Source organism: Pelobates fuscus, chromosome 10, assembly GCF_036172605.1.
Source record: "Pelobates fuscus isolate aPelFus1 chromosome 10, aPelFus1.pri, whole genome shotgun sequence".
Classification (NCBI taxonomy): domain Eukaryota; kingdom Metazoa; phylum Chordata; class Amphibia; order Anura; family Pelobatidae; genus Pelobates; species Pelobates fuscus.
In genome coordinates this window covers 20274606-20290142 of record NC_086326.1, presented here as the reverse complement: position 1 = coordinate 20290142, position 15537 = coordinate 20274606, and the positions used below count along the sequence as shown (strand labels likewise).

The following is a 15537-nucleotide window of genomic DNA, read 5'->3' as shown; positions in this document are numbered from 1 at the left end:
TGCATTAATTATAGACTATAATGGGGCAAGTTGGGAGCACGTAAGACCACTGAGAAGCGTGCTGCAGTAGTCAAGGTGAGAGAGAAAAGTGGCATGGACCAGCACCTTAGCTGCATCTGGCATTAAGAATGTTTTTGAAATGGAAGCGGCAGGATTTGGCGATTGACTGGACATGAGGGGTGAAGGAGAGGTCGGAGTCAAAGAGAACACCTAGGCAGCGAGCCTGCGAGCTATTAAGAAAGAACCATTTTATATCAGTGAGAAAACAGATCTTCACTAGAGATGTCCCGAACAGTTCGCCGGGAACTGTTCGCCGGCAAACATAGCTTGCTCGCGGTCGCCGCGGCGGGCGAACATATGCGATGTTCGGTCTGCCCCCTATTCGTCATGGAGGTGGGAGGGTCTGCTGCTGATTGGCTGGAATGTGTCTGCTGACTGTGAGGTACAGGGTCAAAGTTTACTCAATGATGACAAATAGGGGGCGGACCGAACATCGCATATGTTCGCCCGCCGTGGCGACCGCGAACAAGCTATGTTCGCCGGCTAACAGTTCCCGGCGAACTGTTCGGGACATCTCTAATCTTCACATATATTCACAGAGAAAACTGTTACAGGTATGACAAACAGAATTTACACCATGCACCTGAGCTAAACCGAGCTCTTCAAATATCCAGTGATAATGTATTTTTTCATAATGTTACTTTATTCCTTGATTTTTTTTTATAGATTTTTTTTATTATAGATATAATTAGAGATGTCAAAAAAGTAAGTAACAGTATGTAACAGTGCGTTAGAAAATGCCTTATGCAATTATCATAGGCAATATCTATAACTATCATGTCAGTCCTGCCTTCACAGGTTATTACAGATACAGTTGCATTAATTAAACAGAGAGCTGTGAGCACTCCTCTATGAACTTACTCCAAGTTTATTTTCCAGTACTAATTACACTTCCTTTTAAGTGTCCACTGTAGACTTTGATACAAAACCAGATTAGGAGCCTCATTAAATTGGGGGCCCCTTTAGCTCTTTATTTAAAGGACCACTATAGTGCCAGGAAAACATACTCGTTTTCCTGGCACTATAGTGCCTTGAGGGTGCCCCCACCCTCAGGGACCCCCTCCCGCCGGGCTCTGGGGAGAGGAAAGGGTTAAAACTTACCTTTCTCCAGCGCCAGGTGGGGAGCTCTTCTCCTCCGATCCTCCTCCTCCTCCTCCTCTCCTCCCATTCGGCTGAATGAGCATGCGCGGCAAGAGTTGCGCGCGCATTCAGCCGGTCTCATAGGAAAGCATTATCAATGCTTTCCCATGGACGCTTGCGTGCTCTCACTGTGATTTTCACAGTGAAAATCACGCAAGCGCCTCTAACGGCTGTCAGTGAGACAGCCACTAGAGGATTTATAGGCTGGATTAACCCTATCATAAACATAGCAGTTTCTCTGAAACTGCTATGTTTATAAAAAAAAAAATGGGTTAACCCTAGCTGGACCTGGCACCCAGACCACTTCATTAAGCTGAAGTGGTCTGGGTGCCTAGAGTGGTCCTTTAATCTTTTTTTTTTTTGCAATATTTCGGGTTTAAGCCCTAGGGTGGAGCTGGTACCACCAACTCTGACCACTGTGTGACTTTCTTCACTTTCAGTGAAGATTGTTTTACGTACAGTTTTTCTTATTTCTTTATTTAGTTTGCTTTATAGTTTCATCGCTCACTAAGACAATTAGCTCTTTTATCTTTATTCTTATATCTATCATTTGTTCGATTAGATCAAAAAAGTCTTTGCACAGCCAAAATGAGAACTGATTACTTTGTTAGCACAATGTGTTGAAATACTTTAAACAGTAACACTGGCTGCTAATTTATAGACACAATTTTGTGGCACTGGAAGCTTTTGGCACGGTAAACCTAAAAGAAATCGTTGGTGGTTTTGCTTAGATTTCTGACTCATAACAACTTTCTTCTTTCAATCCAGAATTAACAGCAAACTTCGTAAGGAGCTGAAAGTTTTGGCCACACGGTGAAATATTTGAAAAATTACAGTTTAATGTCTTTACACTTATCTAGACACAGTTATGAAAATAATTTACACTAAAAGGTCCTGCAAGACCATTAATGAGCTCAGCCGTCTAAAATGTTTTCATTACTTATTTCTACCAATGCTTCTTTTACACTTGGACTTATCATTGCAAGCTTTGGAAAGTACTTAGATAATGCGTTGGAGGTTAAAGTGTAAGACCACTTTTCATTAAATATAAAACCTGACCAATGTAAAACATTGCCTTGTTGGGAAAAGACTTAAATTATTCAGGTCTTTCAATGGTTTCCAAGTACTTAAACTAATATTACTCACCCACTATGAACAACCTCATTGGATGTGTGTTTTTCTTTTACACTGAGAGTTCCCCACCAGACGTTAAATATAAAGGAACTACAGACCAACCCCCTACACCCCATAAATATAGTACAGCAATAGAATACAGTACACATAGTACAGCTCCACCCACCATAAAAATAGTATTTCATAAAATGTTTGAAATACTCTTTATAAAATACTTTATGAAAAGCTCATATTGACTGTGTTGGAATTTCATTCAAAAGATATACTGAGACAAAGTAGTGATTACCTTGTCTGAGTATTTTTTTTTTCTATGCGGACACTTCCAGACACTGGGCTGAGCTACAGCTGTCTGGAAGTGACCATCCTCAGCCATCACCAGTGATGACTGCAGGGAATTGGCTCTGTCTATGGAGTATTTTGTGATCTCATGGGACCCTCCATAGACTTCAATGCTGTATACTTGCACATTCACAAGCGTATAACAGTGATGTCGGCTCCTGGCGCCAGGAACAGAAGCGGGCCGGCCAGAAGAAGATTGTAGCACCTGTGAGAGACAAGTAAGTTAAACCTGTCTCTGCTCCCTTTGCCAGAGGACCCCCAGCGGCGATGTCACAATCAGGGGTCTTTGCAAATTATGCAAAGTCCCCAGAAGGTGACAGTCCTGCTTTAACATTACCATCCAGTAGTGGCCAGTAGTTAGTAGACTTGATCAAAAATTAATGAATAGATTAATCTTGATTTACATGTGGATACTCCAAATGTAAATGTTCAGCAAACTGAATAGTTTGGGTGTGGATTAAAGTATTTGTATGAATTAACTCAAATAAATATTTGCACAAGTCTACTAGCTAGGCTGTGCAAAGCTTGCACACCAAACATGTGATTTTACATGAAAGTAACTTTGTTCTCTTCTTCAGTAATCCGTATTGCCTACTAGATCTTCTGCAACATATATTTTCATTCTATACACTATCCTGGCAAAATGTCATCCTCACCCAATATGACATTTGGAAATAGATGGATTAGATGACAACAGCCATCCCAACCCAAAATGTTTTATTTTACATGTTGTGGGTAGTTGAACATAGAAAGTTTTCAATTGATTTCAAAAGCATGTAGGATTATTCACAAGTGAGTATAAAATTAGTTTAAAGTGGATAACAAATTTAAGGTACAATTAGCAGAAATCTAAAAAATTCTCTAAGTCCGTTGTGCTTCCATTTTTTGCTTCTTTGTCCTTAAATTTGAAATGTACTTTGAATTCTCACTTTAGTGAATAACCGGATAGTGTAAGAAACAAAAACTGTGAAAAGACAGTAGTAGCATGTACTACGATAGTTCCTGCTTAGGAGGACTTTGAGAAGCAGTAGCTTAGCACTAGCTATAAACATTCCCACAGTTTCCCTTCCCACGAGAGCAATCTAGTCAAATACCAGGCTTGTCCTCTACGTAAAGGAGATTTAACAACTCCAGAAGATTGTTTTGGCTTCTGTTCTGATACCCTGGAACTTAACATGGGTGAAACAAGACATAATAAACATGTCAGTGGGAGTTTGTTCCAAGTTTAGAGCCAGCTTTCAGAATAGTTTGCATTGAACACAGTAGGGTCAAGCTTGACAAGAGACAGTAAAAGTTTTGGATGTTGGCCTGTTGGCTAGACATTTTTGAGTGAGTATCTTAACTTTAAGAGGATGTAGAGTCAAAGTAGTCACCAGCATTACGTTTTCAATATAGTGGTTGAAAGCCCCCACCTCTTCGGACGTTCTATCACCAAGGTAACAGCAATTAAAAGAAAAGAAAAACTGAATGAGTCCACCACTTCCCGTTCAAAAGTAGTTGTCACTGATGATTACTTGAAGTCTGAAAATACTTTTGGACTATACATATTACTGAATACCAAAGATAATTTTGAAAAAAAATACAAAATACTCATCAATTATTCCTGTAATTTTTTTTAAATGATTTCTGTAATTTTTAAATTCCCCACATTATAATTTTGTAAAGTGCTGCAGAATATGTTGGCACTATATAAATGCCAAAAATAATTTTATTAATATACCTGGGCCAGCTTTGTGATCAATGAATGGATCACCCAATGTTTCATCAGTCTATACCCATGGGTTACACTATTGTACATTTAATGAATTCCGATGTATCTTATACCTATACCACAGTTTTTAACCTTTTTTATATCCTATTTTCATTCCTTTATTCTATTATGGTTGCCTATACTCAAGAATAAAATAAAATAAAAGCTTTGGATACAGATTATTTTAACAGCTTATTATTTCATGTGGTCAGACTTACTTCTGCAACTTGTTCAGTAGCAAGACATACAATACATTGATACAATGACCACCGTAGAGCTTGATAGAACACATAAATATGTTGCAATAATCTTGCATGAAAAATCGATTTAATCACAAGTTGGCACACATCGTGATAGATGTCTCTTAGTTAATTGTTGTAGAATAAAAACTAATATAGAGAAAAAAAACTTTCATCAACCCTGATATATTTTTAATTTAATTTGGGCTGTATATATTGTATTAACTCTAATCAGATTTTTTTTGGGAGCAATTCATTAGCCTTTGTTTTAGAACACATTTATACTATTAATATTTGATATGGACTGGTGAATACTGGTAATCAATCTTTGAATATTGTCATATATTTACCAGAATTAAATTTAACACATTCAGTGCTTGAAATGAGAACAATACTGCAAGATATATTTTTTCAGTATATAGTGTTTTTTTTTTTCTTGATGCACAAAGAGCTGTCTTTGTTACCTGTAATTTTAAATAATGTGATAATATGAGAGTACCTTTAAAGGAGACAGGCGGAGAGAGAGGGGACATAAATTGCTACTTAATGTTCTAACAAAGACCACGATTGCCTGATTAAAAATAATATGATGAACATGATTTGCTACTTAATGTTCCAACAAAGACAATGATTGCTTGATAAAAAACAATATCACAGGGAATATGTTATGTACTAAGTAATGAGTCACATTTTATGTAAATCTGCTTGTTTTATCCATATGGCGTGCATTTGAAAAGCTGCATTTGTTTACAATGTTTACGGATAATGTTGCCATATCCACCAAGTTTTCCTTGTGGACACCGGATTTCACCATGTTGACTGACAGCACATGAAAATTATGCCATGAATTATGTAGAATTAATATGCTGTAGGATTCCTGATTGATTTATCACCTGATTTGCATTTAAATCATTTTAAGGTTGGGACTGAGCTGGACTTCTTTTTCTATTGTTGCTGTTAGGGGAGCCCTTTGCCCAGCTGGACAGGATCCTCATTATATATAGTATACATTTTTTCCCCATCTGAACTTACACTGTATACTTGCTATTTTCAAGGTAACATATTTACCAAAAACATTAACCCCTTAAGGACACATGACATGTGGGACATGTCATGATTACCTTTTATTCCAGAAGTTTGGTCCTTAACCCCTTAAGGACACATGACATGTCTGACACGTCATGATTCCCTTTTATTCCAGAAGTTTGGTCCTTAAGGGGTTAAGGGGTTATAGGACCACTATAGGCACCCAGACCACTTCAGCTGAATGAAGTGGTCTGGGTGCCAGGTCCCTCTAGTTTTAACCCTGCAGCTGTAAACATAACAGTTTCAGAGAAACTGCTATGTTTCATTGAGGGTTAATCCAGCCTCTAGTGGCTCTCACTGACAGCCGCTAGAGGCGCTTCCACGCTTCTCACTGTGAATATCACAGTGAGAAGACACTGATGTCCATAGGAAAGCATTGAGTAATGCTTTACTATGGGCGGTTTGAATGCGCGCGTGATGACGTTGGCAGGAGGAGGAGAGTTCCCCAGCGCCGAGGGAGCCCAGGGCTGGAGAAGTGGTAAGGTAAGTGACTGAAGATGTTTTAAACCCTTCAGCCCAGCAGGAGAGGGGCCATGAGGGTGGGGGGGGGGGGGGGGGGGGCTATTAACCCTATAGTGCCAGGAAAACAAGTTTGTTTTCCTGGCACTATAGTGGTCATTTAACTGTTCCTGGTGGACTGAAAACAAGATTATGACATTTAGGCTGAAATATCAGACTGTAAAATGTATTCCTTGACCCAAGTGGTCTTCAGATGACTTCTATGTGACTAAGGGACAAGGCTATTTGTAACTTACTGCTGGCCAATAAATGTTAAACTTGTTCCTCTGAATAAAAAAAAGCAATAGACACCATTGATATTTTTAGTGAAAAATGTCTATTTTACCTCATGCTTGCATATTCATTCCAGATTCCTGCAAACACAGGGGACATACTGCAGCAGTCTTTACATGTTATTTAAGATCCCAATGGGCGGATGTTCAGGTATACGAATACAAATCGGGGAGAGTTCTGTTGGGAATCTTTTGAAAATATTTATCCATCCTTAACAAGATACAGACTGAACTCTCAGCAAAGTGGCAGGAAGGAAAATAGTTGTTATAGATGGATTATTATCTATTATTTATAAATTGTAAGCATATTGTGCAGAATGGCTATGTATGGTAATGAATTTAAGAAAATGTCTCGATTCCACTGAGTTTATTTAGTAAAGAAAAACATTTTATCCCTCCCTGTCTCGTCTTTCCTCCAAGCTATACATGTTAAGATCCTTTAACCTTTCCTGGTAAGTTTTATCCTGCAATCCATGAACCAGTTTAGTAGCCCTTCTTTGAACTCTCTCTAAGGTATCAATATCCTTCTGAAGATACGGTCTCCAGTACTGCGTACAATACTCCAAGTGAGGTCTCACCAGTGTTCTATACAATGGCATGAGCACTTCCCTCTTTCTACTGCTAATACCTCTCCCTATACAACCAAGCATTCTGCTAGCATTTCCTGCTGCTCTATTACATTGTCTGCCTACCTTTAAGTCATCAGAAATAATCACCCCTAAATCCCTTTCCTCAGATGTTGAGGTTAGGACTCGATCAAATATTCTGTACTCTGCCCTTGGGTTTTTACACCCAAGATGCATTATCTTGCACTTATCCACATTAAGTGTCAGCTGCCACAGCTCTGACCATTTTTCTAGTTTACGTAAATCATTTGCCACTTGGCTTATCCCTCCTGCAACATCAACCCTTTTGCAAATCTTATTATCCTCAGCAAAAAGACATACCTTACCATCAAGACCTTGTCTCAGTGTATAGAGAGGGAGACGTGGCGTAGGAGCGCAAGGCAGAGGAGCGGGGACCGAACACTTTCTTCCTGGCAACCAGTCACATTTTCTCTCTTTCTCTAGTTACCTTTTTTTCACTGTCCGAGGTATATTTCCTTCCTCATTTCTCCACTAGGGTCACTTTTCCCCCCTTACTAAGTAAGTCACATTTCCTCCTCTGCAAACCCCATTCACACATGAGGTGCTTTCCTTTATTTTGAGCTTCCATGTTTTTGTTATTTTGTCTGGCCATGTTAGGGGGCACTGCCTGGTGGGCCAATATGCATAGAACGTATGGTTTATTCTCTATTGTAGACTCAGATTGCATTATTAGCTTCCTTTCATGGTTTAATTCAATTGAATTAGAGAGTTAAATAAGACAAAGGCTGTTTCTAAAGTGAATATCTTCTGATCCTCCAACCAGCCTACAGCTTTAAGCTGTTATTTAGGCTTGTGGTGCATGATAGACTTCTGCCACTCTTGTCTGTGGTGTGCCAACCAGAAGGTGGGAGAGCCTGGTATGATCCAAAAATGTAACATATCAATTTGGCATTTATGTGTGGATCACACAATCCTCTTCTTCTATAATGTATGCTATGCCTTTATGATGTAGAATTCCGAAATGTGTTTGTGGGTACATAGCAATAGCCTAGACATATCAGAAAATCATTCTTCATTTGAAACAAAATTATGTAGGGAGAAATTTAGCTAATAGGACTGCACTTTCCACCTGATGGAGATGGCACTTGTTTGCATGGCTAATTGAGGGACCTGTCGTGGCTTTTAATGTGATTTTTTTTTTTTAATGAATGACCATTTTATTCTAAATGAGCATGGTAAAGATGGGAGTAGAGAGTCAAAATACTTCAAACACTACATGCACTAAATGATTACACTACAATCAGGCACCTACAAACTGCATTTCTACATTGAACACAATGAAACAAAAATTACCAGCACACTATCCTAAATCCTTATGGATTTAAATATGTTTGTATTACCACTAAGATGGCCATTGAAGTGTAAGCTCCCCTGCCATCAAGGCAAACCTCTTAGTGAGCCAACAATGCAGTTCAGTTAAGAAACTAATAAACACTGTAGGGACTCGCTCAGAGATGTGTCAAAAGCACCTGGTGTTATTAGTGTAGGCGTATAGCAGTGCTCGGTGGATTGCCAGGGACGAAGTGAAAACATTTAAAAATGGTTTGATTACTTACAATGGAGTGGCACCAGGACACTCTTGATACTATAACAACCACAAGTGTAGTAGTTATGGTGCTTTAAATGTGTTTTTTTAATGTGACTTTTACTAAAGCCACATAGTATCAGGACACTCTTGATACTATAACCACCACAACAAGTGTAGTAGTTATGGTGCCTTAAATGTTCCTTTACAGTGATGAGATCATCAAAATAGTCCATGTGTTAGTAGTAGGCAAAACGTGCTCTCCAGTTGTTGCATTATGGGACTTATTTTGTTACCTGCTCTACTCTGATCTAAAGACTGTGATTTAACTTGCAGCCAAGGAACATAATGTACTTAGGCCTCAATTTAATATTCTTGGATAAGTTATCCAAATAATTTTATATTTTTGGATAAACTTTCAAAATTCTTTTTTTTTCAACATATTAAAGTATCAGACAATTTAATATTATTATTATTATTATTATTATTATTATATGTAAGATTTACATTTTTTTCATAATATTAAATTATTTTAAAGGTTTATGCAAAAATATTAAAAAAATTGGAAAGTTTATCGAACAATATTAATAAAGATTTTAGTAGTGTATAAAGTTAGTGATAGCTCCCGTTACAGATGCGCTAAATATCCCTGGACCCTTAGCTAGCTTCTCCGAGCCAAAACCTATTTAAGGATGGATAATAGTAACCTGATAAATGTTACCCATTGGCTACACCAATTTTTACAATATTCGCAGACTTACTGATAACAGCCAGGCCTTTTCTTCTTGCCCTTTGGTCCATTTCTATTTTGTGGTAATGTCAAGAATAGCCAACATTCGGAATGACTTGATTAATAAAGGGAGGAACATTACAAGGGTCAACCACTAATCAACCACCTGCATACGCACAGAGTGCTCATAAACCATACTGAACATGTGCTAATGTTTCCTTGAGCAGCGGGGCATGAGAGGGAAAAAAAATGTCAAACTCTGGATACAGATGGGAGACCTGCACCTATTCCTTTGAAGGCAGGTCATTTCGGAGGTCTGTGCAAAACTTAAACCTATATCTAAAACATGTGACTTGCAATGCACTTGCTAAGAAGACTAACTTGCACAGGGTGAGTAGAAAAATTACATCAGTTGAAAACTCAGTGGTGTCAAAGAAATAAGATATAAGTCAAAAATATAAAATATAGAATTTTAGGGTGCAGGTAAATTTTGAAGACAATATCAATTATATATTTATCTAGAGTACCGCCACAATTTTAAATGTTAACTGATTTCACCTGTCTCAAAATACTTTGACTGCCAGCAGTATTACAAAGTTTTTCCAATTTTGCTAATTTGCTATAGATTTTGCAAGTCAGTTGAGAACACCTTATTTAGTAAATGCCCTTGCATAAAATATGTGCAACTTTGCATGTCCCCACGATGCGTTTTATGTGTTGTTGCAAATATGCATCATTCACAAACTTTCAACAGCAAGGAGAAACAGGATTTTGCAATAAACATTTCAATTTTCCTACACCCCAAATTAAATTAAACAAGTTACAATGCAATACGAGATCAATAAAGATAACATTTTATAACCAATTAAATTATGATGACGTCAACATAGGACATGAAAAAAAAGCTCTAAATGTTTAATGCTTTAGATCTATTACTTTTACGTAACCTTTCTTTATCTCAGAATGGTCTTTATGCATATTCTCATTGTATTAGAAGTGATAGGTCAGCATTTTTCAATGTAAAGAATTAATGTGATTGAGCTGGTATGTTCTTACACTTTGAGCGCTCTGCATGTAGAATCGTTTTTGTGGAGCAATCATTAGGAACATTCCATTGGTTTCCATCTGTTTGCTAATATTTGACAAGAATCTACTTTTTGCTAAAAAAAAAAAAATCTCGTCGCTACAAAATCCCTGATTATTATTTATGTTGTTCTATCATTCCGTAAAAAGATTGTATTGTATCACTTCCTGCCTCAAAGAAAAATAACACACGGTTAACCCTTTAATGTCATAAAAGGTGAGTATCGCAATGATCACATAACCAGCTATGGAAGGGTTATCAAGCCCCCCCCCCCCCCCCCACATGTTTCCAATGTATTAGGTGCATGTGCTGATTGTAAATAAAACCGCATCAATGCAATGCAAACAAAATAAAAGTCTAATTTAACCATAACAAATACATAAGCTGCCACTTCTTTGACTGTTCTATTAAAGTTTTGCAGGATAGCATCCTCATTCTATTATCTATTCAGAAAATAATGTCATTACTATAATGCGTTTTCAGTGTGTGTGTGTGTGTGTGGGGGGGGGGGTATTATTAAAACTGCGCTAAGTAAATATGATTATATGCATTCCACAGCCCTTTGCTCTTGTAGCAATCAAAAGACCAAGCTACTTAAATGTGGAATTTGCAAAATCAAAAAATTGAAAGCTAGCGTTTCACAACACTGACTGGGGTTCTCTCACTTAACATGTTAATGAAATATGCAAACTTTGGTTCTTATCATCTGTGCCGAAAGGATATGATAGTAAAGTTTAAATTAAGTCGGTTCAACCCTATTCAACAGAGGTAATACTAAGGATTAAATGAAATGGTACCGTGTTATGCTCCGGAGCTAGGATTAGAGTTTTGTACATTGTTCTTTAAAAGAAATGAATCCACACAGCCAGCAATTGAATTTACTACTTGCAGCTATGGTTTCCTACTGATATAATAATTTGACAGTATGTCTTTGTATACTCTTTATAGAGTTTGTGCCTTTATTATTCTTTCTCCTTTCTCTATAATATTTACCCTAAATGGTTCATTCAGAGAAGTAACAGCCACCCTCTGAAGGGAATAGCAAGAAAATACTGTAGCTTTTATATGAAGAAATAACTAAAAATCCTAACAAACTTAGCTTTCTCTGGCTCTTGCAAAACGACTCAATGTCCAAACAGCATTAATCACTAACCCTTTCAGTGCTGGGGTGATTTGTCACAGCAGCGTTATCTGACACTCGAAAGATATAAGCACAAAGGTTACTCAGACAGAATTGTGCTGTACATTAAAAACATGTGCTGTCACAAACATGCTATTATCCAGGTACAACTTGTTAATTTACTGATTGCTTTCAATGCTATATCACACTATTAAGCTATTAAAAATCCTTTTTATATGGCCATATAACAGTGGGTCTAATACAGTAAAGGTTCATATATCACTCCTTACCCTAAACAAATAAAAATGCATTTACCTCTTCCCGTACAATGGTCATTTTAGGGATAGTTTGAACTACCTTAGGAGATTAGCAGTGCATTTGATATTGAACCTGTCTGTCTATTTGCATTATTAAATAGATGCAACATTTTTGGGGATGCAAACAGTGTACAGATGCACATTATACGTTTCTACGGTTTGTAGATATTTTTGATCAGTCATATACACCTGTTTCTAAATGCGGAAGACAAGAATGGAGAAACGCATGGAGAGAACCAATATGAGTGAAACTCATTCATATTTTACAGTCCCATCTACCATTGACAGGCAAAGGGGCAAAACAGCTGAATATTGCAACATTTTATTACAAAGCAAAACTTTAAATGGTTTTAGTTACTTAACAAAACGACAGTCCCAACATTAACAATGCTTCTGTAAATAAAACTCTGTTTTTACAACTTACAAACTATTGCTGTTTTCTTTGCAACAAAACTGATATTATTTGTATTTGTTTCATATGTCTTAAGTAAGGCTTTGCAATGAAAGCTGTTTTTTTTTAAGTATAGATTTTTCTTTGTCTTTTGAGAAAATAAATATATATATTATTTACCTGGTGGCTGCGTAACTTGTTTGCTGCCAAACTGCACAGTAATGCACAGGTCATTATCGAGAGGAAATTTATTACAGTTCAACATCTCTGGCCAAGGGAAACCGTAGGATTCCATGACCGGGGCACAGCTATCACGCACAACCTCACACAGCGACCGGCAGGGGTATATTGGCCTTTCCAAGCAAATTGGAGCAAAGAGTGAACAGAGGAATAGTTGCGTATCTCGATGGCATCGTTTTGCCAGCAGGGGAACCCAGCTGCTGGCCTGCTGTTTGACTTCAGGCATAGTCTCGTGGTCAAGCAAATTAGGCAATCGCATTTTCTTATAACCGACATTATGGCAGAGATGGAGATCACTCGGAATGTCCACACATTGACTCTGCTTGGTGTAAAAACGTCCGTTTTGGAAATTGTCCGATTGCCAGCTGTAATAATCGTACTCTTCTGCAGAACCCCATACAATAAACCCAAAGAGAAGGGAATGTGCCCAAGCCACAATATTCCACTGGAAATGCATAACTGCACCAAAACCTCAGGAAGAAAAAAAAAAAAAAAACAGACAAAATCTCAAAACTCAATTCATGAATGCACTTGCAGATTATTTGGTTACGTTTAAAAAAATGATTTTGCAGAGAACTAACGGAGGAAAAAAAAATCACAAAAAATAATCAGTCTCCCTCTTTTAGCAGGTTATAGTGTTATTCGAAACGACCGTGCCTTTCTGTTCCTCTTCTCTTCCTACTTTCACTCTCTTTATGTTCCCTGCAGCTGCATGAGCAGACAGCTGGAGATTGAAGTGAATTAAAAGTCTGTGCTTGTTTGAATGCTCCTAAACTCCTTACCCAGTTCAGAGAATCTTAGCTCCACCCACCTCTAATCTTTTAAGTGAGCCCTGAAGGATTAGCCAGCAGCCAATCTAGTGGCCTAGTCTATGCCTGCTGCCGAGGCTCAGATGCCTGACTCCATTTGTGTATGCAACATGCAGGTTTTGCCTCCTGTGCAGGCATATTGATATCATCTTGTCTAGCAAAGGTTTACATTGTCTCAATTGACTTTCACCTGTAGGCTTTCATTCCATTATATTTTCCAACATGTTTCCTTGTTTGGTATTGTCTGAAGTTTATACTGTATCAGGTTAAATCTTCTTCTGTCTCAGTCTCTCATATTTCACTATCAATCCAAATGAACCTGTTTTATATACTTCAGACATTTTTCACATAATGTTCCCCCTTTGTCATATTTTTTATAAATGTGAATCATCTTTCCTGTTTTTCATTTTTTTTTTCTCCGTCTTATATTCTGGCAGTTTGACGGTCCATTAACAAAATAACTCTATGATTACATGATAAACTGTTGCCAAAACTGCCAAACACAGATAAAACGCCGATACGGGACCATAAAATCAATGTTCAGTGAGATACATTTAAAGATAATTTATAGTTAAAGAGGCCATCGTCATATTTGCCTTTAAGATGACCCCTATATAGCAAACCTTTTATATTTTATATTGGATGCAGTTCACACAGAATTCTGTGTTTATTACTTTTTTTCTTTTTTTTCCTGGAAATTCCATTACTCCACTTCATGGATTTTGCTCTTCTTATTTCCCCAGTCTTCTATAAATCTGTCTAACATTTTAACTTAAACTACTGCTGTAAATAAAATGGAAAGTGACATCACTAATAGACCTGATGGTGGTGAAAGGATTTGCATTGCTACATGAAGAATGCCACGTCTGTACAGCTTTAATATGGTAGAGTAATGTGATTGGCTGTGCTGTACACTGACTTGTTCTGCTCAGGTCCCTGTTTAACTTAAAGCCCCCTAATTTCTGACCCCTTTTCTCTGACTGTAAGATTTGCTCTGGCAGCAACTACATTTTTCTGGAGGCCTTGTAGGTCATTGATATTGTACAGACCTATACATTTATGGGGTGTTTCCCAAGATACAAACATCTGGTGAAGGCCCTAAATTTCTACTGTGGGACCATTTGAGTTTAGATCACTTGGCATAACCCAAACAAAACCATCATTATTATTTTTAGGGAATCCCCAAAAATAGAAAAAATTAGGGCAGTGCAAACAATTGCAAATGTGCACACCAAGTGCTACAAAAAGATTTATTTACAAGGACATTCGATACAAACATTTCTGGTTATCCCCTTATTAATGTGTCCGTATTTATATGTGGATTACTTTACCCTGCTTGGAGCTGCAGAGGGAGGTGTCAGCAGCACAATAGGAAATTTTGTAAAAGTAATGACCAGTAACCCTCCGCTATATACTGGTCATTACTTTTACGTAATGCCCCTAAGATTGAAGAGTATTTCCAGAAGTAGAGATTTTGTTTGTTCACTGTCTCTGGACGATTATTAGCCATAACAAGACCTCTGAACTGTCCCACTTTCAGCAGGACAGTCACGGTTTCAGTGCCCTGTCCCACCGTCTTGATTTAGTTCCCTGGTATATCACATTCCGGGACACCAGGGAACTGTTTTCAGACAGCACAGTAAAAAGGCATCATTAGATGTGCCTGCCCTGTGCAGCATGCACCAGAACCATTCAGAAAGCTCTTCAGCATGGTCCTGTCAGTTGGTGGCAAGCCTGGCTGACACGTCCATTCACTGGCGGCGCCCCTCGGAAGGGCCTGTCAATCTATCCCGTCAACCTGTCCCTATCCCATAGCTCCCAACAAGACTAGCAAAATGATTGCTAGGTATTGCTGGGCCTCTCATGCAGATTAATTTTTGAACTGGATTACCAGACTGATAAACTTTGATATTTACCATATTATTCCCTAAAGTGTGAATTGACAAAATTTAAAATTGAATTCAAAGTGATTTATAAGCCCAAGTAAAAAATAGCCGGTCAGAAGATGTACTGGACTTGCAGGATTTATTTTAATTGTGGCTTAAAATATGAAGTTCATTTTGAATTCACAATTTACACCTTAGTGAATAATCCTATCAGTAAGACAGTATTATTCCTTAGGTCACTATTTAACT

The 15537-nt window shown here is 37.8% G+C and overlaps 2 protein-coding genes across 3 annotated transcripts in view; one reads left to right on the top strand and one right to left on the bottom strand.

The window, feature by feature from the left end:
- Positions 1 to 13420, bottom strand: part of SFRP5 (secreted frizzled related protein 5) — a 75129-nt gene extending 61709 nt beyond the window's left edge. For both annotated transcript variants that reach the window (XR_010085731.1, XM_063435121.1), the window contains exon 1: positions 12534 to 13420. Coding sequence is in view for 1 of the 2 variants with exons in the window: in XM_063435121.1 (XP_063291191.1) it covers positions 12534 to 13050 (517 nt within the window). In the remaining variant the exon portion in view is untranslated. The remainder of the gene's footprint in view (positions 1 to 12533) is intronic.
- Positions 1 to 15537, top strand: part of GOLGA7B (golgin A7 family member B) — a 252415-nt gene that overhangs the window by 84536 nt on the left and 152342 nt on the right. The gene's annotated exons all lie outside the window — the stretch shown is intronic.